The sequence below is a fragment of the Osmerus eperlanus genome, chromosome 2 (genome assembly GCF_963692335.1).
Source record: "Osmerus eperlanus chromosome 2, fOsmEpe2.1, whole genome shotgun sequence".
In the NCBI taxonomy this organism is placed as follows: Eukaryota; Metazoa; Chordata; class Actinopteri; order Osmeriformes; family Osmeridae; genus Osmerus; species Osmerus eperlanus.
The window spans coordinates 22,266,276-22,281,513 of NC_085019.1; the positions used below are offsets into that span (position 1 = coordinate 22,266,276).

Sequence of the window (15,238 nt, forward strand, 5' to 3'; positions counted from 1 at the left end):
TGCATTTTGGATATCATCAATTCGAATTTTGGATATCAAGAATTGCATTTTGGATATCAACAATTCGAATTTTGGATATCAAGAATTGCATTTTGGATATCAACAATTCGAATTCTTGATATCCAGAATTGAATTCTGGATATCAACAATGTATGCTAATGACTTTAATGTGGGCGGGAGTAGGCAGGCTACGTAAATTCTGTTTGCAAAGGCGTAACATTTTCTACGCTAAGAGCGTTGCCCACTGCGGCCATTGTAGACTTTGCCATCCGTTGGCGTTTGGTTTAGTTCAACATTGATTTTGAAAATGGATGAAGTTGGATGTTTTGAGACCCCAAAAAACGTAATCATTGTCCTTTTTTTATTTTTATGAATGTATTGTATGTGTAACATCGTTATCTGGGTTCAGATTAAATTCCACTAAATTGGCAGAACTACGCCATCTACTGTTCAAATGTGTACCTGCTCCGAGTAGCAGGTACACACGAGTAACATACGCACGAAACTTTATGAGACTATACCACCCAATAATTTGAAGCACTACTGGTATACATTAAGCTTTCAATTATTTGTAATAAAACTACTAAACTTTCCTCTTGGAGCTATAGATGCTAAACCGTCCAACACAATCCAAAACCAGCTCATTTTACATAAGTATGGCCTATGTTGTTCATGTGGGAGGGAAAAGGCAGGCATTGTGTTTTATTATTTCACAAATATGTTGAAATGATGCAGTTCATAACAAAAGATGCAGTCATTAATTCCTAGGACTGGCATTTCCAATGGGTGTTATTAAGTGCTTTGAGCGGCTAGTCAAATCATTCATCTGCTCCTCGCTGCCCCCCACCCTGGTCCAACAGGTCTACAGACGATGCCATCGCTATGACTATGCACACCGCTCTCTCCCACCTGGACAAAGGGAATACGTATGTGAGGATGCTGTTCATTGACTACAGCTCAGCATTCAACACCATCATCCCCTCCAGACTGGTCTCCAAGCTTGTGGACCTGGGACTGAGCACCTCCCTCTGCAAGTGGATCTTCCACTTCCTGAAGGGGAGGCCACAGGTGGTGAGAATCGGTGACCGCACCTCATCCGTACTGATCACCAACACAGGCACCCCCCAGGGCTGTGTGCTCAGCCCTCTCCTGTTCTCCTTGTTCACTCACGACTGTGCGGCAACGCACAGCTCCAACCTCCTTGTTAAGTTTGCTGACGACACAACCATCGTGGGCCTCATCTCTGACAGTGACGAGTCAGCCTACAGAGAGGAGGTTGACACCCTGACATCATGGTACCAGGACAATAACCTCTCTCTCAACATCAGCAAGACCAAGGAGATGATTGTGGACTATAGGAGGCGGCAGGAGGAGGAGCATGCACCCCTACACATCAACGGATCTGAAGTGGAGAAGGTCAACTGCTTCAAGTTCCTCGGGGTGAACATCAGCAACGACCTCACCTGGTCTGTTCACACGGACAAGGTGGTCAAAGCGGCCCGTAAACGCCTCTTCTTCCTGAGGAGACTGAAGAAGTTTGGTATGGACTCAGTCATTCTCACTAACTTTTACATTTTAAATACAGCTAAATGAAATATGAATTTGCCATATACTTACAGTTTTTTTCAAATGCTTACACACAAATTCCTTACTTTTCACACAATTTCTGAAACCTCACACTCAAACACCAGAACCACACCTCAAATCTGCAAAACCATATGCACATTTTGGGCCTTTGACTCAGTTTTCAATTTCATAAAACACTTTTTGCAAAACACAACACACAATTCTCCACGTAACACACAACATTCTAACGGGAAGCATCTTTATTTCCTTTTTCAAACACAACCAATCAAAATGCCACACTAATTCATCAGTGCCTTACACTAACTCCTCACATGTGCAAACACTCATTGCTTTACTCAACACCAACCAATCATGGCTTTAGAATAGGCAGACAAATAGCCTAATTTGATTCGATTTACAGTGGTGGGTATAATTTGAACCTTTACTGTAGAAAAGATAACAGGTATGTAACAATATACTTTAATATACACATGTTCTAATGTACACATAATAGCTGTTTCAGCACAACACACGGTATACTACACACAAACATATTTTAGCACCCATGCATACATTGACTGCAGTGCACTGCATGATTGGTCACAGTCTTGTGGATTACTGTATCATACCGTGCAACAGTACAGTGACTGTAAGAAGACATTCTGACAATATTGTCGAAAATTGTATATATTACTGTATGCTACAGTTCATGGCACACACACACACCATTCCGTAATCACCTTTTTCAAAATTAGGTTTGGTTTCTGTCCTACTACACTCTTTCTTTTGTACTGTGTAATACTGTATTCACAACCACAAATGCTTATAGTAAAAAAATAAGTTTGGTTTCAATCTTGTTTTCGTGTTTACCATGAATTTTTCATCATCTCTGCCATTTACTTTCAATCTTGTACAGAAATGTACAAAGGAGCTCATGAAAGAAGAGCTTTAGGTTTTGAATAACTGTGTGTATATGATATATCCAAAGATGTAATATAATGGCAAAAGTTTTTGCAACATGAGACAAATGTGTGCTTTTGAGACGTGTTTGTGATATTTTGAATGCAGTGCTTCATTTAGCAAGAGAAGCGAGGCATTTTGCATTTGGTGTGTGCAGTTGTTGGATTTGTGTTTTGAAAAAAAGAGGACAAGTTAAAAAAAATTGTGTAAGCATTTGAAAAAAACTGTAAACATTGTATTTTTTATCTACATCGGAACTGTATTGTTGGAATCATTGAAATACTCTTATTCTTGTTTTATATTGTTTTACTCTGGGTACATACAAATAGACTCTCTTATTCAAATCTAAATAGATCTGTTAATATAATCTTATGAATGTTAAGTTCGATATTTGCCAATTGAATGTATCTAAGATCAACGGAAATAATTAACTATTATGTTTTACAATCAGCACAACATGGCAATATCAGACAAATTAATGATAAATTAAAGGTAAAGTAGACAAAAATGTCTAATTTGGTACAATCATATATGGGGATAAGCTCTTTGAAACAATCTATTTATTTTAATAAAACCCTCCAATAAATATCAATGTTGTTAAAAGATGTTCTTTATTCGGGCCACAGCTGTCAGACCTGGATTGTGTCAATGCTGTTTCAGTCCATAATTCAGAATCACAGTTCACAGTTCACTTCCATTTGACATGGGATCCATCACAAGTCCTGACCACAGACCTCATGTCCAGTACATTTCTTGAAAGTTCTCACATATCTTTTCAGTCCAAGTTGTATGTATGGCTGGGTAGCTGTCTCTCTCTCCCCCCCTCTCTCTCCCTCTCTCTCTCTCTCTCTCTCTCTCTCAAACGTTGGTTTTTGTATCCTAATGTGGCCCGACCATTGTTCAAGTTCAAGTCTTTTATTGTCAGATGCACAGAACAACACAAGGTCAGACTGGGCACTGAAATTCTTAGGACAAGACAACGCAAAGCAACCTGGCATACATAACATACAGTTAGGTCCATAAATATTTGGACATTGACACAATTTTCATCATTTTGGCTCTGTATACCACCACAATGGATTTGAAATGAAACAATCAAGATGTGCTTTAAGTGCAGACTTTCAGCTTTAATTTCAGGGTATTTACATCCAAATAAGGTGAACGGTGTAGGAATTACAACACATTTTATATGTGGCCCCCCCCTTTTTAACCCTTGTGTTCTCCTCGGGTCGTTCTGACCCATCAGTCATTGTGACCCACCGTCGTATTGCGACAACTTTACCGCATACAAAAACAAAGTGAAGCATTTTCTTTTAACCGTCGGGCTGTCTCAGACCCCCCACATTGCGAAGGTTAAAAGAAAAGTATTTTTATTTGTTTTTGTATTGGGTAAAATTGGGTAAACACAATGATGGTTCGTTATGAACCTTTGGGTCATGTGACCCGAAGGCAGCACGAGGGTTAAGGGACCAAAAGTAATTGGACAATTGGCTGCTCAGCTGTTCCATGGCCAGGTGTATGTTATTCCCTCATGGGAGTTTGTTATTTCATTGACAAGGAGCAGATAAAAGGTCTAGAGTTCATTTCAAGTATGGTATTTGTGTTTGGAATCTGTTGCTGTCAACTCTCAATATGAAGTCCAAAGAGCTGTCACCATCAGTGAAGCAAGCCATCGTTAGGCTGAAAAATCAAAACAAACCTATCAGAGAGATAGCAAAAACATTAGGTGTGGCTCAATCAACTGTTTGGTACATTCTTAAAAAGAAAGAACGCACTGGTGAGCTCAGCAACACCAAAAGACCCGGAAGACCACGGAAAACAACTGTGGTGGATGACAGAAGAATTCTTTCCCTGGTGAAGAAAAACCCCTTCACAACAGTTGGCCAGATCAAGAACACTCTCCAGGAGGTAGGCGTATCTGTGTCAAAGTCAACAATTAAGAGAAGACTTCACCAGAGTAAATACAGAGGGTTCACCACAAGATGTAAACCATTGGTGAGTCTCGAAAACAGGAAGACCAGATTAGAGTTTGCCAGCAAAACATCTAAAAGAGCCTGTACAGTTCTGGAACAACATCCTATGGACAGATGAGACCAAGATCAACTTGTACCAGAATGATGGGAAGAGAAGAGTATGGAGAAGGGAAGGAACCCCCCCCCCTTTTTAAGGGACCAAAAATAATTGGACAAACTAACATAATCATAAATCTAATTGTCACTTTTAATACTTGGTTGCAAATCCTTTGCAGTCAATGACAGCCTGAAGTCTGGAACCCATAGACATCACCAGACGCTGGGTTTCGTTCCTGGTGATGCTCTGCCAGGCCTCTACTGCAACTGTCTTCAGTTCCTGCTTGTTCTTGGGGCATTTTCCCTTCAGTTTTGTCTTTAGCAAGTGAAATGCATGCTCAATTGGATTTAGGTCAGGTGATTGACTTGGCCATTGCGGAACATTCCACTTCTTTGCCTTAAAAAACTCTTTGGTTGCTTTCGCAGTATGCTTCGGGTCATTGTCCATCTGCACTGTGAAGCGCCGTCCTATGAGTTCTGAAGCATTTGGCTGAATCTGAGCAGATAATATTGCCAGAAACACTTCAGAATTCATCCTACTGTTTTTGTCAGCAGTCACATCATCGATAAATACAAGGGAACCAGTTCCATTGGCAGCCATACATGCCCACGCCATAACACTACCTCCACCATGCTTCACTGATGAGGTGGTATGCTTTGGATCGTGAGCAGTTCCTTCCCTTCTCCATACTCTTCTCTTCCCATCATTCTGGTACAAGTTGATCTTGGTCTCATCTGTCCATAGGATGTTGTTCCAGAACTGTACAGGCTCTTTTAGATGTTTTGCTGGCAAACTCTAATCTGGTCTTCCTGTTTTTGAGACTCACCAATGGTTTACATCTTGTGGTGAACCCTCTGTATTTACTCTGGTGAAGTCTTCTCTTAATTTTTGACTTTGACACAGATACGCCTACCTCCTGGAGAGTGTTCTTGATCTGGCCAACTGTTGTGAAGGGGTTTTTCTTCACCAGGGAAAGAATTCTTCTGTCATCCACCACAGTTGTTTTCCGTGGTCTTCCGGGTCTTTTGGTGTTGCTGAGCTCACCAGTGCGTTCTTTCTTTTTAAGAATGTACCAAACAGTTGATTGAGCCACACCTAATGTTTTTGCTATCTCTCTGATAGGTTTGTTTTGATTTTTCAGCCTAACAATGGCTTGCTTCACTGATGGTGACAGCTCTTTGGACTTCATATTGAGAGTTGACAGCAACAGATTCCAAACACAAATACCATACTTGAAATGAACTCTAGACCTTTTATCTGCTCCTTGTCAATGAAATAACGAACTCCCATGAGGGAATAACATACACCTGGCCATGGAACAGCTGAGCAGCCAATTGTCCAATTACTTTTGGTCCCTTAAAAAGGGGGGGGGCCACATATAAAATGTATTGTAATTCCTACACCGTTCACCTGATTTGGATGTAAATACCCTGAAATTAAAGCTGAAAGTCTGCACTTAAAGCACATCTTGATTGTTTCATTTCAAATCCATTGTGGTGGTATACAGAGCCAAAATGATAAATTGTGTCAATGTCCAAATATTTATGGACCTAACTGTATAAGTACACAGAAGGCAACGGGATAAAGAGACTGAAGGATGGATGGTAACAGTCTCTTAGGATCCTGCCTGCTTTCTTGAGGCATCGTGTGTGGTAGGTTTCCTGTAGGGCTGGGAGCTTCCTGCCGATGATGAACTCAGAAGACCTGACAAAAAAATCAACCTCCTCTCTGTCGGCTGAGTCGTCACTGTCAGAGATGAGGCCCACAATGGTTGTGTCGTCAGCAAACTTGACAAGGTTGGAGCTGTGCGTTGCCGCACAGTCGTGAGTGAACAAGGAGAACAGGAGAGGGCTGAGCACACAGCCCCCCCCCCGTTTTTGTGGCAAAAAGTGCATTTTGTCGCCAAAGGGAATCAGTGCAAGCCCAACGTCACAACGTCAGCACACGTTAGCAACGACGCATAACCATAACGTGCATAGATGTAGTAGACTGTTGCGCACAGTAGGCTACAGGCAGCATAATTCAAGACTTGCATGTACAGTAAGTAATTTCACATTAAATAATGTATTTAAACTCAAGCTTGTGTGGTGTGTCGCTGTCTTCAATGCCACAGCCTAAACTTGATGTCAAAAGAAACGTTTTTCATTACCGGCGCATTCAAACAATCCCCTTAAGTTTGGCTAGCAACAGCAGCTACAGTAAGCTAGCTTAGCACAATTTACCGAGGTCAGCTTCTCCACCGTGCAGTGCAGGGCTCTAGTCTCAGATCAAATGGTCGTATTTGGCATTGTTACTGACAATGATCGCTTCCAGCAAACTTCTTTTGAATTAGCCATTTCCCCCCAAATAAATGTCAAGCTTATTTACGTTTTTTTGGGGGCATATTTTCAGTTAGCAGATGGTACTGTTTCAATCGCTATTCTATCTAATACTGCCGGTGACAACGTTGTTACTTAGAATAGCTTGTTTCAAGGGGGTTCAGCTTGTTTCAAAGGTGGTTCTTAATGAATTAATGCAATATGAGTGGGCTAAATGCTTGAAAATATCACTACTGTAGAAGGGAAAAACTTAAGGTGACGTTTAAGTCATATAGGTTAGGTTCATTCTACATAACATTGTCATTTAGCAGACGCCCGTATCCAGAGCGACTTACATACAGGGACATGCTACACTTCACTTTTTGTATTTTGAATTGTACATGAACAGCAACAAATGTAGGCTATGCTTTTAAATCTATGCAATCTTCATAAATAATAAGTAGGCATTTTTATATAAAATAGCCTATACAGAAATATCAGTAGTAAAAATTACAGTTAATAAACGGACCCATCTGCAACCGATGCAAGCAAGCACACCCTACAATTTCCCCAGAAATTGTACCCTCTCTAGTTAATGGATTGCTTCTTGGAGTTCGATAGTAATGGGGAGACTGGGGTGCTGCTGACTCATCTGTTGTTAAGTCTGTTAAAAGAGGCAGGGAGTCGGGACAATGATTTAATCTGAATATCTTGCTAAACGTTTCCCTGCACTGATTAAATGTTGATGAAATGTAGGCTAACACTGTACCCAGATAACAAAATGACGTCCCCAGGATGTCCCTTGTTAGCTGGGTAGCTAGATAGCTTATATGGACGTTAAACCAACAGGTTAATACGACTCACAGATTGGCTACCCACCTTTCTTGGTAAAAAACTGGGTTACTGATTGAAACCCTCTCTTTTGTCTATCCTTTCTTTCTTTTTTCTCTGATCTTTTTGTGGTTTGTGTTTACGGCCCGACATTCTAGCGACTAGCGCATCTATGACTGCAACTAAACACCATCACCGATAAGTGCGCTCAGGCAGGATCAAACCATTTCATGCAGATACAGGGGGATGGTCGGTCAATATGGATGTTTACTTTTTGGTCAATAGGGATATTTAACCTTTATTGCCAAACACAAGTAAAAACAAAGAGATCATTCATTGTATTAATATATTTTAAATGTATTATATACTCGATTATGGTTTATATCATATAATTTTATATTACTTTTTGCCTATTTTTTGGGGCCCCTGTCAGCCAGGGGCCCTTAGAATCGTCCTAACTTTTCCCCCCAATACGGCGCCCCTGCTATTCCCTTTGTCCAGGTGGGAGAGAGCTGTGTGCATTGTCAGGGCGATGGCATCGTCTGTAGACCTGTTGGACTGGTATGCAACCTGCATAGGGTCCAGGGTGGGAGGCAGCGAGGAGCAGATGAATGATTTTACTAGCCGCTCGAAGCACTTCATGATGACAGAGGTCAGTGCTATCGGGCGATAGTCATTCATGCAGGTGACCTTGGTGTTCTTCGGCACAGGGACAATGGTGGTCCTCTTGAAGCAGGTGGGGAGTACAGACAGGCTGAGGGAGAGGTTGAAAATGTCACTGAAGACCCCTGCTAGCTGGTCTGTGCAGCCCCTGAGGGCCCTACCTGATATGTCGTCTGGGCCAGGTGCCTTGCGAGGGTTGATCTTTTTGAAGCAATGCTTCACCTCAAGTATAGTGTAGGCACACCAATGGCTAGGCCTTCAGGTAGCTCCACTGCAGAGGGGTCACTGTCTCTCTCAAAGCAAGCGTAGAAAGTATTAAACTCGTCTGGCAGTAGGACAGAGGACTGGGTCTCACTGTAATCTCTCCCTTTGTAGTCAGTTATGGCTTTAAGTCCACTCCACATGCGCCTGGGGTCAGAGCTATGGTAGCCATGGTTGGTGAGGTAGTCGATTACCCAGGATGTGAGGTGGTGATCCACTCCTGAGTGCACCAGCTTGTCCCCCAGGAGCACTGGCTGGATGGTGTTGAAGGCACTGGAGAAATCAAAGAACATGGTTCTCACAGTGCTTCCAGGCTTCTCCAGGTGAGAAATAGCTCTTTGGAGGAGGAAGATGACGGCGTCGTCTACCCTGATGGGCAGGACACAGCCGGTCTGCGCAGGACACAGCCGGTCTGCACAGGACACAGCAGGTTGGGGGTGGGGGAGGGGGGGTGGCTGATCAAACCTGTTGAAGGACAAGTGCAAGTCGTTCACCCACTTGTGGTCTCCCGCAGTCTGGGAGTCTGGATTGTTGTGACCTGAGATGGTCTTCAGGCCTCTCCAGACTCCACTGACGTTGTTCTGCTGCAGCTGCTCCTCCATCTTCCTCCTGTACACGTTCTTCCCTTCTCTGGTGTTCCTCCTCAACTCCTTCTGTACCATCTTCAGCTCCTCCTTTGTCTCCTGACTTGAAGCAGAGGGGGGGGATATACCCCGCAATCACAATTACATGTGAGAACTCCCTGGGTAAATAGTACATTTACATTTAGTCATTTAGCAGATGCTCTTATCCAGAGCGACTTACAGTAAGTACAGGGACATTCCCCCGAGGCAAGTAGGGTGAAGTGCCTTGCCCAAGGACACAACGTCAGTTGGCATGACCGGGAATCGAACTGGCAACCTTCGGATTACTATCCCGATTCCCTCACCGCTCGGCCACCTGACCCCCCAATAGTAGGGCCTCATACTAACGGCTATCAGCTATCAGGTATGGAATTGCAGTGTGATGTGTCGTGTGTCAGTGTGGCTAAACACAGCAGGAGGCTGAAATTCGACCCAAGTTATGGTCCCAGTTTTACATAACAAAACATAAGCACATGCTGCATGTCTAAATCAAGCTCAAGCCATATTGAAAGTGTTTATGTAAGACATGTCTTCAAACTGATCAAATCCTCAGGTTGAAGGAGAACTCCTTAAATCCCCTTTCCCTCAATCTGGAAAGATTATTTTGTCTAACAAAAAGAAGCTTTAAACAGAGTTACATGACGTCATAATTCTGTTTCCTTGTCCTGTTCTTGTGTTTTAAGACAGTGTGGTCGTTTGTGTAACCCTCGACTTAATTATGGGATGTGTTGTTAGGTAACAATGACCTTGATAGCATAGGACACACCTGCTGGTAAAGTAAAGGTCATTTCTATGTTACGATTCAATATTGATGTGAATTTGGATTTTGCTTGTGATCCCTGTCAAACTTCTCAAAGTACTCAATGCCATCCATGCTGGATTGAAACATACATCATGTAAACAAACTGTGGACTTGCTCTAAAAGATCTGACAGACTGAGAAGGAAAAGAGGATTCCCACTGGCCATATTTCCATGTCCAGCAACCCTGTTCCAACATGTCCATCTGCCAGCCTGGGGGGGGTGGGTCAAAGGTCAGATGAGTTATGACGTCATAATCCAACCACCGCCGTGATGGACAGTGTGGTTTCAAACTATTTTCCGTGCTCTTTGTGTTGTGATCTGTTATGACTGGCTGACTTGCCCCAGCACCGCACCCAACATGTCCCTGGAAGTCGCCTCACAACAAGTGGTCTAGTCATCTAACTCTTCTCCCACAATCGCTCATGTCCTTCTTGTGGCTGCTTGATTAAAGTACCAGCGAATAAAACCATGGCGGCTTCTATCTCCATCCCAATAATCTCACGCCTTTAATCCTCGCCGGAGCGCGTGAGAGAGCCCTTCAGGGAGACAGGGGATAGAAGGGCGATCAAAGCTCCTGCCCACAGATGAGGGCGCGGCCACGCGTCCTGGTGTGCGGAGGGAGATTAGAGCAGTCTGTTCTCTGCCTCGTGTGAGGTTTAATCATGCAGCCCCTGAGTGAAGCACAGCAGTAATCTGGTGCTGGAGTGGTTGAGGCCAGAGCCATATGTTTCCCTGTTATCCCTGTGACCTGGATAGCAGCCTCTCAGACCACGACCAACACCAACAGCACCGTCCCAACAGAAACTTCACGCCGTGCCCCCAGTTTGTGTGTTAATATTTATTCAGATAGAACCTAGTGTAAAACAGACTGTGGACCTTGACATTTCAAATCCATCTCGTATGACCTGTCACTGAAAATAATTACACTTGATACTGTTGGTGCTTCCCATCAAATATATCCTTTGATACAAAATATGTATTGAAGTACAATATGTGTGTACAAAATATGATATCAAGCCAAAACGGCGCGGAGTTAAAAAATGCAGCTAAATCGATTGACACAGCAACAAGCAAAGCAACTGAACAAACACGAAACAAGTTACTCAACACGCAAAGTCCAACTTAAAGACAGGTAGCATAGAAGTTAGGAACAATGTCTCATGGTTTGAAAAAGCGTCCTTGTGCAAACTCAGCTCAATCCCACGACACCAACAGCCCTCCTCAGTTCGTGCTCCCCCCCCCCCGCCCAGGCCACATCCCCACCAGGCCGCCCTCAGTCCTTCTCCCCCCCCTGCCCAGGCCACATCCCCACCTGGCCGCCCTCAGTCCTTCTCCCCCCCCCGCCCAGGCCACATCCCCACCAGGCCGCCCTCAGTCCTTCTCCCCCCCCTGCCCAGGCCACATCCCCACCAGGCCGCCCTCAGTCCTTCTCCCCCCCTGCCCAGGCCACATCCCCACCAGGCCGCCCTCAGTCCTTCTCCCCCCCCTGCCCAGGCCACATCCCCACCAGGCCGCCCTCAGTCCTTCTCCCCCCCCTGCCCAGGCCACATCCCCACCAGGCCGCCCTCAGTCCTTCTCCCCCCCCTGCCCAGGCCACATCCCCACCAGGCCGCCCTCAGTCCTTCTCCCCCCCCTGCCCAGGCCACATCCCCACCAGGCCGCCCTCAGTCCTTCTCCCGGCCCGACTCTCCGCCCCAGCTCTTCCCCTGGTTCTTCTTCCGCGTGCGTTCCGCCATGACCACGGCCGCCACCACCGTCACCAGGACCGTGACCGTGATGACCAGCACGGTGGCGGTCTCGGCCATGCACAGCTGGCTCTCCACAGAGGCCAGCGACGCCCCCGCCAGCTGCGGAGGCTCGCGGCACGTCACGTTGCGGTAGTCGTCCACGTGGAGGTGGCGCACGCTCAGGATCTTGCTGAAGACGCGGTGGAGGTCGCAGTCGCAGCTCCAGGGGTTCCCCGCCAGCTGGAGGTGGGTGACGGCCGTGTGCAGGCCGAGGAGGGTCTTGAACTTGAGGTGCCGGAGAGCATTGCCCTCCAGGCCCAGCACGGCCAGGCTCTGGAGGGGGGCGAGGGCCTCCGTGTCGATGTGGGAGATGTTGTTTTGGCCCAGCTGGAGGATCTCCAGGCTGGGGAGCATGGTCAGGGAGCCCTGCTGGAGGGAGGCCAGGCGGTTGGCCTGCAGGTAGAGGTGACGCAGGCGGGAGAGGCCCCTGAAGGCTCCGGGCTCCAGGGAGGCTAGCAGGTTGTGGCTGAGGTCCAGCTTCTCCAGGTTCTCCAGGCGGCCCAGGCTGGAGGGGTCCAGCTGCAGCAGGGTGTTGTGGTCCAGGCGGAGCTCGCGGAGGGCGGTCAGGCTGTCGGAGAAGTCCGGAGGGAGCCGGCGGAGGAGGTTGCGGCTCATGTCCAGCTTCTCCAGGTAGGAGAGGGAGAAGAACGCCTGAGAGCAGAGAAGCAACGGTTAGAACGCCTGAGGTAAAACATGCCTTTTGACGTAAATTCGAAAGCGTATTGTTCTGAATTTTGTTACAGCTGTTGAGCTTTAGAGACCAAGTTTAATCTCATCTTGGAGCTACTGTCATAGACACGTTTCAAGTTATGGTGACAGTTTATGCGGTGTGTATTTACCTGGCGCTGGAGATGTTGGATGCCACTGTCTGAGAGCACGAGGACGCGCAGAGACCAAAGACCCGCGAAGGCATGCGTCCTCACATCTGTCAGCAAGTTGCCCCCCAAATCCAGGAGCCACGTGCCATGTGGCAGGTTGTGGGGCACACGCAAGAACCCCCTTGCCCGGCAGTCCACCAGGTCCGAGTGCTCATAGCAGAGGCATTGAGGCGGGCACGCGTTAGAACAGTCCAACCGTGACAGCGCGACCAGCAGCACACCCGCGAAGAGCATATTCCCTGGGGTTAAATGTGTCCAGCCCATCGAGGTGCCGTTCATACGCAGAGAGCGGGATTAATCAAGGAGAGCGCAGATGTTGTTGGTGGTAGAATTCGTTTTGGGTCTAATCCCTGGTCTCTGAATGTACTTTAAATACCTGCTGTTCATCTGTAAAAAAAGGATAAATTAATGACCTGAAGTCTATACGACCATGATGTGTCCTCACACGGGTCAATGTTCGAATTTAGCAGAACATTGTTGCGAATTGGATGTAGAAAACTTGAATAGCACATTTTATAAACAAAAAAATCTAATAGCATTGAAATTAAGTTACAACAGGACAACTCAACTCATCACTATCCATTGCTCCATTTAAGCGGTCATAACGTGCGTAATTCGGAATTGTATATTATTCCAAAATGTAAAACATGAACTAGTTCATTTACCTAAAATAGGCTACCTTTTATTCCAACTCTTGTTGTTAAATAAAAGTGCTTACCCCCAAGCGAAAACGTAAATTGCTGCATTCTATTTGCGCGTCTCGGTGAACTCTCACGCGCTCTTTATTGCTCTCGAGCCCTTCATTAATCCACTTTTTTTTCTCACCAGCTGTTATCTGGTATGGATGTCTTTTACGTTGGATTTTGACACGCGTTCTCTGAGTAGTTTATCCACTGTCTACCAACATCCGCCAAAGTAAGAGTCTCTGAAAATTCTCAACATCGGCCACGCTACGTAATAGCACTTCCATCTGTCAATCCATCATACTTATTCTTACATAAAAGCTAAATCCTTTCAGTGGGCAGGCCTCTTCACTTGTCTACGAATGACGGCAGTTTTTTCTCAGTCTACATCCTATACTATTACCCTATAAAAACATAACATGAAATAGTTTCTATCCAAGGGTCATCAGGCTTCTGAATGGACATTGATATGGACATTGATACATTTCTCACTAGTCACTTTACACTGTTACATTGATACATTTCTCACTAGTCACTTTACACTGTCACTTTCAGCTCAATATCGCACTATTGCAACTAACTGTACCCCACTTGTCTTAGTATTCGTCTTGTTTTAGGTTAGTATAGGTCTATAAAGTTAGTAGCTATAGGTCATTATGTGTATTAGAGGTCTAGTATATTGTATACTTTTTTGTATATTAGGATGTTTATTATCATATTTTTATTTTATTATATTTTATTTGAGCTTACCATAGATGTAATCTATGTTCTTAGTACTTATATGTTATGCCAGGTTGACTTGTCAACATAGGCAATATGTTTGACTCCTGTTTGTTGGGACAGTGAGGAGGGTCCAGGAGAGTGATATTGGAACCGCCATGGTTGTAAATATTTCATGGAGTACATACATGGGGCGGCTGTAGCTCAGGGGGTAGAGAGGGTTGTCTGTTAATCGCAAGGTTGGCGGTTCGATCCCCGACTCCTCCTAGGTCATGTGCCGAAGTATCCTTGAGCAAGACTCTGAACCCCAAGTTGCTCCCGATTGGCAGGCCGGCGCCTTGCATGTTAGCTCGCTGCCGTCGGTATGTGTGAGTGAGAGTATGAATGGGTGAATGAGAGGCAAACATTGTAAAGCGCTTTGAGTGCCGCTAAGGTAGAAAAGCGCTATATACATGCAGTCCATTCAATGTCGTGCTGACCGAATATGTACGGAGTAGCCTCCCATGTCTCACAAAGCAAATTTGCTCTTGTCGTTGGCTGAGACCACATAAATGTTTCAGTTGGTTTGAGCTTGTATCATGGGGATATTTTACTGGAGACAAAAACGATGAATGAGATGTCATTCTAACGGACAGGATACATCCTAGACATGAGCACTGACCAGGCCTGTATTAGCATTTGGAGTACAGGGTTGTGGCGTAAAGAACACGACAGTCATAATTCGCAAAGCTGATCAAATAAGAGATGTCCTTACCCTTCTATCTTACATGCTAGACTCAACCCTTCATTGCCCATTGACAAATTAAGCTAGTTTTGTGCTAAACCGTTATTTTGAAGACTATAATTCCTCAAATTTCTCTGTTGGACTTCTGCAGTTGCTCAGCATGGAAACCTGGATAGCAGAGATGAACATAGCCACAAGCACTGTTGACAGGTAGATCAGAGTTGTCATGTGTTACTAAGGTCAGTTATATTCCCTGCTCTCCCCAAAAATGATCATAACAAGTCATGAATTTTAGCCTCGAGTTTGGATTCAATGTTTCTCTCTACTGGTTGATAATACAGTCCAGTTGACCCCTCTTCATTCAGGCTATGGA

General features: G+C 45.0%; 1 protein-coding gene across 1 annotated transcript; it reads right to left on the bottom strand.

Annotated features, from left to right (window-relative positions):
• Window positions 1-9,952: 9,952 nt before the first annotated feature.
• si:ch211-237i5.4 (insulin-like growth factor-binding protein complex acid labile subunit) lies at window positions 9,953-13,613 on the bottom strand. Its single transcript, XM_062481319.1, has 2 exons — window positions 12,700-13,613; window positions 9,953-12,511 (listed from the first exon to the last, which is right to left on the bottom strand). The coding sequence occupies exons 1-2, from the start codon at window positions 13,015-13,017 to the stop codon at window positions 11,738-11,740; spliced, it is 1,092 nt and encodes a 363-aa protein (XP_062337303.1). The 5' UTR covers window positions 13,018-13,613; the 3' UTR covers window positions 9,953-11,737.
• Between the last annotated feature and the right edge of the window lie 1,625 nt (window positions 13,614-15,238).

Coding starts and splice junctions, on each gene's coding strand:
- si:ch211-237i5.4 (XM_062481319.1), bottom strand. CDS start 13,017: ATGAACGGCACCTCGATGGGCTGGACACATTTAACCCCAGGGAATATG. Junction 12,512..12,699: donor TCCAACATCTCCAGCGCCAG/GTAAATACACAC, acceptor CTCTGCTCTCAG/GCGTTCTTCTCCCTCTCCTA.